This window comes from Hemitrygon akajei, unplaced genomic scaffold, assembly GCF_048418815.1.
Source record: "Hemitrygon akajei unplaced genomic scaffold, sHemAka1.3 Scf000035, whole genome shotgun sequence".
NCBI lineage: Eukaryota > Metazoa > Chordata > Chondrichthyes > Myliobatiformes > Dasyatidae > Hemitrygon > Hemitrygon akajei.
Window position 1 is genome coordinate 11,074,625 of NW_027331921.1, and position 16,127 is coordinate 11,090,751.

Below are 16,127 nucleotides of genomic sequence, written 5' to 3' on the forward strand. Positions count from 1 at the left end.
GCACCATACATGAAGTTTAGGAGATAAGGATCAGATGCGTCTTTTGAGGAAAATAGGGCAGAAAGAAAAGAGTTGAAGAAGGGGCTGTGGACAGAAAGAAGGGACCAAGAGAAGGCCTTGGCGAGTAGGGTAAAGGAAAATTATGTGAAGAACAAAAGGGTGACTGGAGTGAAGGTTGGACTGATTTGATATGAAGGTGGGAAGATGTGCCTGGAGACTGTGGAACTGAGCGAGGTCCTCAATGAATACTTCTCTTCGGTATTCACCAATGAGAGGGAACTTGATGACGGTGAGGACAATATGACTGAGGTTGAAGTTCTGGAGCATGTTGATATTAAGGGATAGGTGGTGCTGTAGTTGTTAAAATACATTAGGACGGATTAGTCCCCGGGGCCTGACGGAATATTCCCCAGGCTGCTCCACGAGGCGAGGGAAGAGATTGCTGAGCCTCTGGCTAGGATATTTATGTCCTCGTTGTCCACAGGAATGGTACAGGAGGATAGGATGCAGGCGAATATTGTCCTCTTGTTCAAATAAGTTAGTAGGGATAGTCCGGGTAATTAAAGAACAGTGAGCCTTACGTCTGTGGTGGAATAGCTGATGGAAAAGATTCTTAGAAATAGAATCTCTGGGCATTTAAAAATCATTGTCTGAACAGGGACAGTCAGCATGTCTTCGGGAAGGGCTAATTGTGTCTAACAAGCCTGATAGAATTCTTTGAGGAGGTGACCAGGCATATAGATGAGGGTAGTGCAGTGGATGTGACATGCATGCAATTTAGTAAGGCATTTGACAAGGTTCCAAACGGAAGAGCTTATTTCGAAAATCAGAAGGCATCGGATCCAGGGAAGATTGTCCAGGTGGATTCAGAATCGGCTTGCCTTGAGAAAGCAGAGTGTCGTGGTGGAGGGAGTACATTCGGATTGGAGGGCCGTGACTAGTGGTGCCCCACAAGGATCGGTTCTAGTACCTCTGCTTTTCATGATTTTATTAACGACATGGATGTGGGGGCAGAAGGGCGGGTTGGCAAGTTTGCAGACGACACAAAGGTTGGTGGTGTTCTGGATAGTGCTGAGGATTGTCGAAGATTGCAAAGAGACTTTGATAGGATGCAGAAGTGGGCTGAGAAGTAGCAGATGGAGTTCAACACGGAGAAGTGTGAGGTGGTACTCTTTAGAAAGACAAACTCCAAGGCAGAGTACAAAGTAAATGGCAGGATACTTGTCAGTGTGGAGCAGGAGAAAGGAACTGAGGGTGCATGTCCACAGATCCCTGAAAGTTTCTTCCCAGGTAGATAGGGTTGTTAAGAACGCTTATGGTAGTTAGCTTTCATAATCGAGGGATAGAGTTTAATTGCCGCGAGGTAATAAAGCAGCTGTATAAAACTCTGGTTAGGCCGCACTTGGAGTAGCGGTGTCCAGTTCTGATCTCCTCGCTGTAGGAAGGCTGTGGAAGCGTTAGAAAGGGAACAGAAGAGATTTACCAGGATACTCTCTGGTTTAGAGTGTATGCATTATGATCCGAGATTAAGCGAGCTAGGGTTTTACTCTTTGGAGAGCAGAAGGATGAGAGGAGACATGATGGAGGTATACAAGGTATTAAGAGGAATAGATAGGATAAACAGCCAGCGCGTCTTCCCCAGGGCACCGTTGCTCAATACAAGAGGACATGGCTTCAAGGTTAGGGGGTGGGATGTTCAAAGGGGATATTAGAGGAAGGTTTTTCACTCAAAGAGTGGTTGGTGCGTGGAATGTATTTCCTGAGTCAGTGGTGTATGCAGACATACTCGTGATATTTAAGAGCCTACTAGACAGGTATATGGAGGAGTTTAAGGTGATGGGTTATACGGGAGGCAGCGTTTTAGGGGTCTGCACAACATTGCGGGCCGAAGGGTCTGAATTGTGCTGTACTGTTCTATGTTCTATAAGACGGAGACACGCCAGACCGTGACAAAAATACGGACTTTACCGTAACACAATCAAGACTCATGCTGACACCGACACGCCATTCACCATAACATTAACAATACTGTTACCGTGCACTGTCACGACCTTCAACGAGACACAGATACCCTCCTGACTGTGACACTGACACGACCATCGCCGTGACACACACGTGTCTGTTACACTGACCGCAAAGTACCCCTCACTGTAACATCGACATGCCCTGACCGTGTCACTAATAAACTCCTCAATCGACACCGACACACACCTCACAGTGACACCGACACGTTCCTCACAGCAACTCGGCATGCCTCTCAGTATACTGACGCAGACCCCCATGGTAACAATAAAACCTTCAACGAGACATTGATATACCACCTAGCGTGAGACGGACACGCCCCTCAAGGTGTTTGCTCCTGAATTCTGTGATGGGACAGTGCTAAAGGCTAGTCCCTCAGAGTCAACGGGATGAGTGATTGGAAATTCCGGACGGAGCTAATTCATGTCTCTCACCCCGGAAGTGTGCGACGGGACGGTGTGGATTGAAATTCTATTTGTGTCTGTCCATCGTGAAGTCTGTGATAGGATGACGGGAAGAAGCTTTCTAACTGAATCCTGAAGTTTGTAATGGTGCGGAGTTGAGGGAGCTACACCTTGTGACGGGTCTGGCGAATGTGTAATTGTGTGCTGTGGCGGGAGTTTTAATTTGAGTCTGACAGCAGGAGATTGCGATTGGACGGTGTGAACGAGCTTCAGTTTGATTCTGACGACGGGAATGTGTATTAGAAAGTTTGAGGGTAGTTTCTGTTTGACCCCGGTAACGTATAATGGGGCAGTTTCGAGTGAGTCACTCTCTGTGTCTGACCCCGGGAGTGTGTGATGTGGAGGGAGTTTCACTTTGTATCCGACCCGGGGAGTCTGTGATGGGACGGGGCGGAGGGTGCTTCACCCCAGGGGTGTGTAATTCGAAGGTGTGTAGGGATCCCTATTCTACGTCTGTCTTCTGGTGCATTCACTGTTGCTTGTTCGGTATTTCCAGAGCAACTTCGTCAAGGGACCGGTGAGTAGAGTGTTTCACTCTGTATTTCACCACATTTGTGAGGGGACCGTGAGGAGGGATCCTCTTTCTGTGCCTGACACAGAGCCGATGTAATGGACGGTACGCAGGGAGATTCACTGTTCCTTGTTCTTAATTTCTAGAGCAAGCGTTTTCCCAGGACTGGATCAGAAATGAAGACGGGTGCTATTTTATATCCACGTGTAACAATTCCTACGATGAGGCGAAACAGTATTGTTCGAACTCTGAATCTAAGCTTCTTGAAATAAATTCAACAGAAGAAGAGGTACGTGTGAGATCGACGAAAGATATATCCACACCAGAGTGAATCACCCTCCGCACCGTCCCATCACACACTCCCGGTGCCAAACACAGAGTGAAGCTCCCTCCACACCGTCCCATCACATACTCCCGGGGTCAGACACAGAGTGAATATTCCTCCACACCGTCCCATCGCACACTAACGGTGTTAGACACAGAGTGAATCTCCCTCCGCACCGTCCCATCACACACTCCCGGTGTTAGACACAGAGTGAATCTCCCTCCGCACCGTCCCATCACACACTCCCGTTGTTAGACACAGAGTGAATCTCCCTCCACACCGTCCCATCACACATTAACGGTGTTAGACACAGAGTGAATCTCCCTCCACACCGTCCCATCACACACTCCCGGTGTCAAACACAGAGTGAAGCTCCCTCCACACCGTCCCATCACACGTCCGGTGTCAGGCACAGAGTGAGGCTTCCTCCGCACCTTCATATCACACACTCCCAAGGACAGACACAGAGTGAATCTCCCTCCACACCGACCCATTACACACTCCCGGGGTCAGACACAGAGTGAGGCTCCCTCCACACCGTGCCATTCACATTCTCCCTTTGTGAGACACAGTATTATGCTCCTTCAACGCCATCCCTTCACACTCTCCTGCGTTCAGACATAAAGGGAGCAACGTAAATATTGCTGGAATTCGATCATTAATGATAGCAATTTAATTTCACAGAATTTTGTTAGCAAAACTGTCCGCGACCAAGTCAATTCATACTGGATTGGAAAATGCAAAGACGGGTGAGATTTGGGATCTTGCAAGTTTCTGAGAAGAAAGTGCGTCGTCGGATTGATACAGGCTGCGAGAGGGGAGAGGGAGGTGAATTTATTTTGGGGACTGGCAGAGGCTGCGGGAAAGTTGTGTGCAGTGGGATTAATTTGTGATCAGACACGGTTTGATAAAGTTAATGGGCATTGATATGAGTTTGCGGACAAACAAGGGCTGTGGGGAGAGATTGGGCAATCGGGGCATTTTGGAGACAGAGGAAGGTCTGCGGTGAGAGAATAGGTAATTGGTTTGTTTGGAAATCGACACGGGCAGTTGGTAGAGAGTGTGCAGTAAAATTAATATAACCATATAACAATTACAGCATAGAAACAAGCCATCTCGGCCCTTCTGGTACATGCCGAACGCTTATCCTCACCTCATCCCACCGACCCGCACTCAGCCCATAACCCTCCATTCCTTTCCTGTACTTATAGCTATCCAATTTTCTTTAAATGAAAATACCGAACCTGCCTCTACCACTTTTACTGGAAGCTCGTTTCGCACTGCTACCACTCTCTGAGTAAAGAAGATCCCCCTCGAGTTGCCCTTGAACTTTTGCCCCCTTAACTGTCAACTCATGTCCTCTTGTTTGAATTTCCCCTCCTATCAATGAGAAAGCCAAACTACGTCAACTCTATCTGTCCTCAACAAAATTTTAAATACCTCTATCAAGATCCCCCTCAACCTTCTACGCTCCATGGAATAAATAACTAACTTGTTCAGCTTTTCTCTGTAACTCAGGTACTGAATCCCATGTAACGTTCTAGTAAATCTACTCTTTACTCTTTCTACTTTGTTGACATCCTTCCGATAATTGGGTGACCAGAACGGTACACAATACTCCAAATTTGGTGACACCAATGCCTTGTATAATTTTAACTTTGCATCCCAACTCCTATACTCAATGCTCTGAATTATAAAGGCCAGCATACCAAAAGCTTTCTTCACAATCCTAACCACATCAGACTCCACCTTCAAGGAACTATGCACCATTATTCCTGGATCACTCTGTTCTACAGCATTCCACAATGCCCTAGCATTTACCATGTATTTCCTATTTTGATGAGTTCTACCAAAATATAGCACCTCACACTATCAGCATTAAACGCCAACTGCCATCTTCCTGCACACTGTTCCAACTGGGCAAAATCTCTCTGCAAACTGTGCAAACCTACTTCATTATCAACAACGGCACCTATCTTAGCATCATCTGCACATTTACTAATCCAATTTACCACCCCATCATCCAGATCATTAATGTATATGACAAACAACATTAGACCCAGTACAGATCCCTGAGGCACACCACTAGTCATGGCCTACAACCTTTTAAACAGTTATCCACCATTACTCTCTGGCACCTCCCATCCAGCCTCTGTTGAATCCATTTTACTACTTCAATATTGATACCTAACGACTGAACTTTCCTAACTAACCTTCCGTGCGGAACCTTGTCAAAGGCCATACTGAAGTCCATGTAGACCAGGGGTGTCAAACTCATTTTAGGTCACGGGCCGGATTGAGCAATTTGCAGCTTCATGCGGGCCGGATCAGTCGGACGCGTACGAACGCAGCTTTCGTTGCCTCCGTTTTTTCAGCCTGCTCTCATTTGTCTCAGTCTCTGCTATAACTACAAAGTGTTTCACTTTACAAATTCCGTTTCTTATGAAGAAGACTGCCGAGCAAGACTGCCGAATAAACACTAAAAACCCTGAAAACCTGGTACCTGAATAAACTCAGCATTAGCCATATCATACGCCATAGGCGCTTCGATTACTGGGACCAGTTTTAATAGTATTTAGATATTATCTCGCGGGCCAAAGATAATTCCACCGCTGGCCGGATTTGGCCCGCGGGCCTTGAGTTTGACATATATGATATAGACAATATCCACTGTTGTACCCTTGTCAACTCTACGAGTAACCTCTTCAAAAAATTCAACAAGATTTGTCAAACATGACCTTCCACGCACAAATCCATTTTAACTGTTCCTAATCAAACCCTGTCTATCCAGAAAATTATATATACCATCTCTAAGAGTCAAAGAGTTACCCACAACTGACGTCAAACTTGCAGGCCGATAGTTGCTAGGTTTACTATCAGAACCCTTTTTAAACAATGGAACCACATGAGCAATACGCCAATCCTCCGGCACCATCCCCGTTTCTAATGATATTTGAAATATTTCTGTCAGAGCCCCTGTTATTTCTACACCAACTTCCCTCAAGGTCCGAGGGGATATCTTGTCAAGACCCGAATACTTATCTACTTTCATATTCTTTAAAAGCTCCAGTACTTCCTCTTCTTTAATCATCATAGTTTCCATAACGACTCTGCTTGTTTGCCTTACCTTATACAATTCAATATCCTTCTCCTCAGTAAATACCGATGAAAAGAAATTGTTCAAACTTTCCCCCATATCTTTTGGCTCCACAAATGGCTGTCCACTCTGATTCTCTAAGGGACCAATTTTATCCTTCACTATAATTTTCTTATTAATATAACTGCAGAAACCCTTTGGATTTAATTTCACCCTATTTGCCAAAGCAACCTCATATCTTGTTTTAACTTTTCTAATTTCTTTCTTAAGATTCTTTTTACATTCTTTATATTCCTCGAGCACCTCTTTTACTCTATGTTGCCTATATTTATTGTAGATCTCTTTCTTTTTCCGAACCATGTTTCCAATATCCCTTGAAAACCATGGCTCTCTCAAACTTTTAAACTTTTTTAAACTTTCCTTTGAACCTAACAGGAACATAAATATTCTGTACCCACGGAATTTCAACTTTAAATGACCTCTATTTCTCTATTACTTCCTTCCCGTCGAACAATTTGTCCCAATCCACTTCTTCTAAATCCATTCGCATCTCCGGAACGTTAACGTTTCTCCAATCAAAAATTTCAATCTTGTGTCCAGTCCTATCCTTCTACATAATTATATTGAAACTAATGGTATTGTCATCACCGAAACCGAAGAGCTCCCCAAATCATAACTCCATCACCTGACCTATCTCATTCCCTAACAGCAATCCAACACTGCACCTTCTCTATTTGGTAACTCTATGTATTGCTGCAAAATCTATTCTGCATAGATTCTACAAACTCCAAACCATCCAGCACTTTTACAGAATGGGCTTCCCAGTCTCTGTGTGGAAAATTAAAATATCCTACAATCACAACCTTGTGCTTACTACAAATATCTGCTATCTCCTTACAAATTTGCACCTCCAATTCTCGCTCCCCATTATGTGGTTTATAATTATTACTACACCTTTCCCATTCCTCAATTCCACCCAAATAATCCCCTTGGACGAGTCCTCTAATCTGTCCTGCCTAACCACTGCTGTAATATTTTCTCCGACAAGCAATGCAAGACCAACCCCACCCCCCCCCCCGCCCCTCCGATTCTATCAGACCTAAGCAAGGAAATCCACGAATATTTAGTTGCCAATCACACCCTTCTAGGAAGCATGTTTAACTAAATTCTATAACATCATATTTCCAGGTATCGATCCATGCTGTAAGCTTATCCACCTTTCTTACAAGGCTACTAGCATTAGAATAGTTGAATTTAAGAAACTTTCCATCTTTTCCTCTATGTTTATTCCTAACGGTGCAAACAACTTTATTAACTGTTTCTTCATTCTCTCCTACATCTTCGGTCTGATCGCACCCCTTCTCTAACACCTGCTTATCCCCCCTCAGACACTGTCTACTAGATTTCTATATTTGTGAACCAACCACCTCTCTCCTAGTCTCTTTAAAGTTATGCCCACCCCAACCATTCTAGTTTAAAGTCTCCCCAGTAGCCTTAGTTGCCCCCCCCCAAGAGTATTCAAACAGGAATACTTATTGTCAAGGGTTCAGCCACTGGTGTACTCTCTAGTGCCTGACTCTTCCCTTTCCCTCTCCTAACCGTGACACATCTGTCTGCTTCCCGTGGCCCTGGTGTGAGAACCTGCCTGTAACTCCTCTCTGTCATCTCCTCACTCTTCCTGACCAGACGAAGGTAATCGAGCTACAGCTTCGGTTCCCTAACACGAACCCTTAGGAGCTGCAGCTCGGCGCACCTGGCGCAAATGTGGACGTCCGGGAGGCTAGGAGTCTCCAGGACCTCCCACATCCGACACCGAGAACAGCAAGCTGCCCTCACACTCATAATTCCCCCTTTCCTCAAATAACAGGAAACGTTAAAAACTAAACCTACCTTGTCTCGCCCTTTTCCACCTAAGCACGTTGAGCCAAAGCCTTTAAGCCTTCACTCTGCTCCCGGCTCACTCCGCTGCCCGCTGTATAAGGCTGTGTTCCATTTAAATCTTCCCCGCTTCACTGCCCAATGACACACGCCTGCCCAACTCTCTTAACTGCGGTGAGAAGAAGAAAAAATTCTTTCTGATCCTCAGACTTCCTTCTCCAAATGTGGGAACTGACATGGGCTGTGGGAAGAGAGTGCGAAGTGGATGTCTTTCGGTGGTTGACTCAGATCTTTATGGGAAGGCTAGGCATTGGGATTATTTTGGGGAATCTCACGGGACCTTGAGGTGAGAGTGGGAAGCGCAAGTATTTGTTGGACTAGCACGGGGCCGTGGGGAGAGAGTTGAGCTCTGGAGTTCTTTTGGGAACTGACCCAGGTTGTGGGAGAGAGTGAGGTAGTGGAAGCACTTTGGGGCCTGGCACTTGTCTGTGGGGAGAGAATGAGGGAGCGGTGTACTTTGAGGACAGACACAGATCTGTGGGGAGAGAATGGTTCAGTGGGAGTACTCTGGGGACTGAGACACGTCCGTGGGGAGAGCATGGGAAGCGGGAGATGTTTTGGTGATTGGCACAGGTCTCTAAGAAGAGCGTTGGGCAGTGGGATTATTTCGGGGACCGGCACGGGGCTGTGGGGAGAGAGGCACGCAGTGGGTATAATTTGACTGACACTGATCTGTGGGGTGGGAGTCGTGAGTGTGAGCACTTAGGCAGAAAACACAACCTGTGGGGAAACAGTAAAGAAGTGGGAGCATTTTGAGGACTGACATGGGGCCTTGGAAGATACTGGCGCTGTGGGATAAATTTGGAGACTGACATGGACCTCTGAGGAGAAGGTTGGGTACTGTTATTATTCTGGAAACTGACATAGATCTGTGGGTAGAGAGTGGGGCAATGGATTACTGTGGTAACTGACACAGGGCTGTGCTGGGAACGTGGGGTTGTGGGAGATGTCGGGGTGCCACAGGTCCCTGGTGTCCACAGAATCGCCTGTCTGACCCCCTAACTATCGAGTCCCCTACTGCTACTTCCCTCCTCTACCTTTCGCTACCCTTCAGAGCTACAAGGCCGGACTCTGTGCCGGCCGCACGGCCACTGTCGTTTCTCCCAGGTAGGTTGTTCCCAACCCCCAACAGTACTCAAATGGCGAGGGAGGGTTTCAGTGGTTTTGGGGTCTGACTGCTGGAGGTGCGTTGACATTGTTTACCCCTTTTTGACAGGAAAGTGGCTTCGAATGTCCTGTTCCGGCTGAGCGGAGGAGACCCCGAGTGCGGTGTATGTGGACCGTATACTACGCTTAAACCTTGCGATCAGGTTCGTGCGTACTTCATCTGTGAGAAGTCTGCACCTTTGTGCCCGGATATTCCTGAAAAGATCCAGGATCTCAGTCAACAACCAGTGGGACCGAATTGAATATTATTATAAAACACTCTTTCTCCCCCATTTCTCTTACCTTCTCACTCTACCCCTTCCGCGTTGCTGCCCCTCACCTTTACACTATTCTCCTCTTTCCTTCATATGGAATCTTCCTCAACATCTTGCCCTCTCTTTACCCTCGTCCATCTAAAGTCTCTCTCCCATCCCTCTCTACTCCCGCCTCCTGTGTTTCATCCCCATTTTCCTCACCCCGCTTTCATGCCTCCCCTTCCCCCAATTCCCCCTTCTATTCCCGGTCTCTTCCTCGATTCTCTACTCCGTCTAAACCACCCTCCCCATGCGGCTGTGTCCCTCTTATCTAACCCAACTCGTTCCCCGCTTCTGTCTTTAGCTACTCTCACCTCAGTCATGTGCGTTAATTCTCCCGATACCCCAGTCCCGGGGAAATAGAGTGCACGCATTCGCCTGATCTGTGTCCCTCGTGGTTTTGTACACCTCTGTAATGTCACCGAAAAACGTCTCAGAATTTCCAGCCTCGCTCCGTAACTCAGTCCCTCCTGTCCCGGCAGCATCCTCGGAAATCTCCCTCTGCAATCTTTCCAGTTCGTTGAGATTTCTCTTAGAGCAAGGCAAGCAAAACTGAACTCCATACTCCAAGTGCGGCCTGACCGACGTCATCTGCAACTGCAACGTGACCTCCGACCCCCGTACTCAGTGTCCTGACTGATGAAGGCCAGCGTGTCAAATGTCCTGTCCACCTGTATCGCATCTTTTCCACCGGATTCACGGTCTGTTTTATATCTGTGACTTAGACCACCTGAGATTTGTGGTTTTGAAGTATCAGTAGGGCGCAAATATGTAAAATTAATGTCAAATGCAAAAAGCTAATAAATGCCACAAAAATCTGGAGGAGGTGCAGGTGCTTTCAAGATAATGCTGGCGGAGGGGAAGAAGGTGTTCCTAGTTCATTGAGTTTTCAGTCTCCTGTTCGTCATCACCTCCTTCCCAGACGACCATCCTTGTCACCGTCATCCACAACTTCCCCTACAGCCCTCCCCGTTTCCGCCACCGCCATCTTCTTCTACACACCCCGTCTAAATCACCCCTCCATTCCCTACACTCCGTGCCGTCTCCGTTATCTCCTCCTTCCCCAACTCCTCTCCCCGTCTCCCTGACCCGCTCCATCCCCTGCAGGTCCTCCACGATTCCATTAACCCTCTCCTTCATCCACACGTCTCCATCTCTCTGATTATATGGAATTATGGGGAGGAAGGGGGAGAGGTGACGTCTGTTGTTACACCACCCAGCTCCCCTTCCACCGTTTGGTTCGACAACACGTCATCCCAGTGACTGATATCTCACCACCATGTTTGTGTCCCATCAAAACCATCCCGTCTTCCAGTTCTCTCCTGTTGCCTGCACATCCTCCGAACACAAACACACGCACATTCGCCGGTGCCGGACTCACAATTCAAGACGACTGGAACGGCGGGAATTGGATTTGAGTGGAAGTCAAAGGGTTTATCTCTTTGATTCTTCAAGGAGGAGATTCTTGTGTGAGAAAAGGCACAGAACTGTTGGTTGATTTATTTTCAGTTTAATTATTGTTTCTTTCTTTATAATCGCAATGACAGAGCAGTAGCAATCGCCGTCATTCCTTTGCATTAATACTGCTCGTGCAGCCTCATCACTAGCGTCTGCAGCTAATGAAAAAGGTTTTTCAAGTCAGGTGCCTTGAGCACAGGTTGTTGACATATCATAGTTTTCAATTTTTCAAATGCTTCTTGACAAGACACTGTCCACACAAACTTCACATTCTTCTGCAAAACGTTAGTTAATGGAAGGGCAACATTAGCAAAATTCTTACAAAATTTTCGATAATATCCTACCATTCCCAAGAATCTTCTGAGAGTTTTTTTTCCCCGTTGGAGTGGGAATCTCTAAAATTGCCTGAACTTTTGCCTGAACAGGAGCTACCTTACCTTGACCTACAACATAACCAAGGTAAGTCACAGTGGCATGTCCAGATTCACTCTTGGCTAAATTAATAGTTAAGTTAGCTTTTGAAAGCCTTTCAAAGAATTTCTCCACCGCAATAATGTATGATTCCCAAGTATCATTTCCTGTCACTAAATCATCAATATAAGCATCAGTATCTTTTAATCCCTGAATCACACATTTAATCATACTCTGGAAAGTACCTGGGGCATTCTTCATCCCAAATGTAAGAACATTATATTCATATAGCCCGGACGGAGTTACAATTGCAGATATCTCTCTACCTCTGTCTGTTAATGGAACACACCAATACCCTTTCAATAAATCAATCTTTGTAAGGAACTTTGCTTTTCTAACTTTATCTACACAATCATCTACTCCAGGAATTGGATATGCATCTGTTTTCGTTACAGCATTCACCTTCCTATAGTCCGTACAAAACCTAATGCTACCATCTGGTTTTGGCACCATAACACAGGGTGATCTCCAATTCGAGTTAGAAGGTTTAATAATATTATTCTCTAACATATATTTAATTTCTTTCTCAGCAAGTTCACATTTTTCTATATTCATCCTATATGGGTGTTGGTTAATAGGTTTGGCATCTCCAACATCTACATCATGTGAAGCTATAGTAGTCCTTCTCGGAACATCTGGAAACAAATCCTAATATTTAAAAATTAATTCCTTCATCTGCTGTTTCTGCTCTAGCTGTAAATGTGCTAGTTTCTCATCAATATTTTCCAGAATGGTTGAATTTGGTAACCTAACAGAAACAATGTTGGATTTAGAATGAAATTCAGATGAATCATCTATCATGTTCCTAGTTAAATCAAACTCATTCTCACTAACCACAACAGTCACAGTATCAGATTGTTTCTCAAAATATGGTTTAATCATATTTATATGGCAAAGTTGTGTTGCCCTTCTACGATCTGGAGTTTTTATCACGTAATCCACATCATTGATTTTAGACACAATTTCATAACTACCATGAAATATAGCTTGTAAAGGATTCGTTTGCACTGGGAAAAGTACCAGCACCTTATCTCCAGGCGTAAACATCCTCATCCTAGCTTCTTTATCATACCAAATTTTCATTTTCCCCTGAGCCAATTTTAAATTTTCCTTGGCTAAGCTACAAGCTTTATGTAACCTCTCCTTAAATTTCAAAACATAGTCCAAAAAATTAATGTATATTTCCTTACTAATCCACTGTTCTTTTAATAAAGCTAAAGGTCCTCTAACTCTATGCCCAAATACAAATTCAAATGGACTGAAACCTAAAGAATCTTGTAGCGATTCCCTTACTGCAAATAAATGTAAGTTTATACCCTCATCCCAATCACTTTCATTTTCCACACAATATGTCCTAATCATATTCTTGAGGGTAGAATGAAACCTCTCCAAGTCACCTTGAGATCCTGGATGGTATGCAGACGAAGTGATGTGCTTAGTTCACAATTTATAAACTATCTGTTCAAACAATCCAGACATAAAATTACTGCCTTGATCAGGTTGTATTTCCTTAGGTAATCCAAAATAAGTAAATCATTTTATAAGGGCCTTTGTCACAGTTTTAGCTTTTATATTCCTAAGTGGTACTGCCTCTGGAAATCTAGACGAAGTACACATGATAATCAACAAGTGCTGATAACCAGTTTTTGTCTTTGGTAATGGACCAACACAATCTATAATAACTTTAGAAAACGGTTCACCAAATGCTGGAATAGGTTGTAATGGAGCCACTGGTGTAACTTGATTTGGTTTACCTACAATTTTACAAGTATGGCACGTATTACAAATCATCGCCACGTCTTTTCTTAGACCAGGCCAGTAAAAATGTTTTAAAATCTTGTCCACAGTTTTCCTTACCCCTTGAAGTCCACCTAAAGGCACACTATGAGCTAAAGTCAAAATCTCATTTCGATAAACCTAAGAGACACCTACCTGGTAAACAATATTCCATTCCTCACTTGCAGAAATTGTAGGTGATCTCCACTTCCTCATCAACACTCCTTTTCCAAGTAATATCCTACTGGCACCTTCTCAATTTCACTATCTTGTAGAGCTTGTTTTCTTAATTTTATAATCTCAGGGTCTCTATTCTGCTCTGCTATCATCTCCTTCTGAGACAGAGATAAATCTTCATAGTCAAACTTACTCCAAGAATCTTGTTAAAACAACGGTAAGAAAGTTTCTGACATATCCTCAAAACTCGAATCCTGAGTTGAACAGTCATGAGTAACAACCTCATTCTCATGCGTGATTGGAAATTTGCGGAGGAAGCTAATTCATAAGCCTCACCCCGGGAGTGTGTGGCGGTACGGTAGGGAGTGAAATTCTATTTCTGCCTGTCCCTCAGGAACGAGCTTCAGTTTAATTCTGACGACGGGAATATGTGATAGAAGGGTGCGAGGGTAGTTTGTATTTGACCCCGGGAACGTATAATGGAGCAGTTTCGATGGAGTCTCACCCTGTGTCTGACCCCGAGAGTGTGTGATGGGCAGTGTGGAGTGAGCTTTACTCTCTGTCTGACACAGTGTGTTTGCGATGCGATGTTCTGCAGGGAGCATCAGTCTGTGTCTAACCGCAGGAATGAGCATTGGGACAGTGAGGAGGGAACATCACTCTGTCTTTTACCGGAAGTGAATGATGGGACAGTGCAATAAGGAGCTCACACTGGGTGAAACCCCTGGGAGTGTGATGGGACTGTATGGAGGGAGTGTCACTCTGTGTCTGACCCCGGGAGTGTGATGGGACTGTATGGAGGGAGTGTCACTCTGTGTCTGACCCCGGGAGTGTGATGGGACTGTATGGAGGGAGTGTCACTCTGTGTCTGACCCCGGGAGTGTGATGGGACTGTATGGAGGGAGTGTCACTCTGTGTCTGACCCCGGGAGTGTGATGGGACTGTATGGAGGGAGTGTCACTCTGTGTCTGACCCCGGGAGTGTGACATGGGACTGTATGGAGGGAGTGTCACTCTGTGTCTGACCCCGGGAGTGTGATGGGACTGTATGGAGGGAGTGTCACTCTGTGTCTGACCCCGGGAGTGTGATGGGACTGTATGGAGGGAGTGTCACTCTGTGTCTGACCCCGGGAGTGTGATGGGACTGTATGGAGGGAGTGTCACTCTGTGTCTGACCCCGGGAGTGTGATGGGACTGTATGGAGGGAGTGTCACTCTGTGTCTGACCCCGGGAGTGTGATGGGACTGTATGGAGGGAGTGTCACTCTGTGTCTGACCCCGGGAGTGTGATGGGACTGTATGGAGGGAGTGTCACTCTGTGTCTGACCCCGGGAGTGTGATGGGACTGTATGGAGGGAGTGTCACTCTGTGTCTGACCCCGGGAGTGTGACATGGGACTGTATGGAGGGAGTGTCACTCTGTGTCTGACCCCGGGAGTGTGATGGGACTGTATGGAGGGAGTGTCACTCTGTGTCTGACCCCGGGAGTGTGATGGGACTGTATGGAGGGAGTGTCACTCTGTGTCTGACCCCGGGAGTGTGACATGGGACTGTATGGAGGGAGTGTCACTCTGTGTCTGACCCCGGGAGTGTGATGGGACTGTATGGAGGGAGTGTCACTCTGTGTCTGACCCCGGGAGTGTGTGATGGGACGGTATGGAGGGAGTGTCACTCTGTGTCTGACCCCGGGAGTGTGACATGGGACTGTATGGAGGGAGTGTCACTCTGTGTCTGACCCCGGGAGTGTGACATGGGACTGTATGGAGGGAGTGTCACTCTGTGTCTGACCCTGGGAGTGTGTGATGGGACGGTGTGGAGGGAGTGTCACTCTGTGTCTGACCCCTGGGAGTGTGATGGGACGGTATGGAGGGAGTGTCACTCTGTGTCTGACCCCTGGGAGTGTGATGGGACGGTATGGAGGGAGTGTCACTCTGTGTCTGACCCCGGGAGTGTGTGATGGGACTGTATGGAGGTAGTGTCACTCTGTGTCTGACCCCGGGAGTGTGATGGGGCAATGTGGAGGGAGTGTCACTCTGTGTCTGACCCCGGGAGTGTGTGATGGGACTGTATGGAGGGAGTGTCACTCTGCGTCTGACCCCTGGGAGTGTGATGGGACTGTATGGAGGGAGAGTCACTCTGCGTCTGACCCCGGGAGTGTGTGATGGGACTGTATGGAGGGAGTGTCACTCTGCGTCTGACCCCGGGAGTGTGTGATGGGACTGTATGGAGGGAGTGTCACTCTGCGTCTGAACTCTGTCGACTGTGGCAGGGTGATGTGGAAGGAGCTTCACTTTGTGAATGACACAGTGTGCGTGTGATGGAATGCTATGGAGGGATCATCACTTATAGCTGACCCCTGGAGTGTGTGATGGGGCAGTGTGGAGGGAGATACACTCTGTGTCTGAACCCGCGAGTGCGTGACGTGACCGTG

At 46.3% G+C, this 16,127-nt stretch overlaps 1 protein-coding gene across 1 annotated transcript in view; it reads left to right on the top strand.

Annotated features, from left to right (window-relative positions):
• LOC140720031 (early activation antigen CD69-like) overlaps nucleotides 1-10,620 on the top strand; it is a 37,757-nt gene extending 27,137 nt beyond the window's left edge. Inside the window, exons 6-8 of the mRNA XM_073034929.1 lie at nucleotides 3,144-3,286; nucleotides 4,007-4,071; nucleotides 9,574-10,620. Of these exons, the coding sequence (XP_072891030.1) occupies nucleotides 3,144-3,286; nucleotides 4,007-4,071; nucleotides 9,574-9,766 (401 nt within the window). The 3' untranslated portion in view covers nucleotides 9,767-10,620. The remainder of the gene's footprint in view (nucleotides 1-3,143; nucleotides 3,287-4,006; nucleotides 4,072-9,573) is intronic.
• The last annotated feature ends 5,507 nt before the right edge of the window (nucleotides 10,621-16,127 follow it).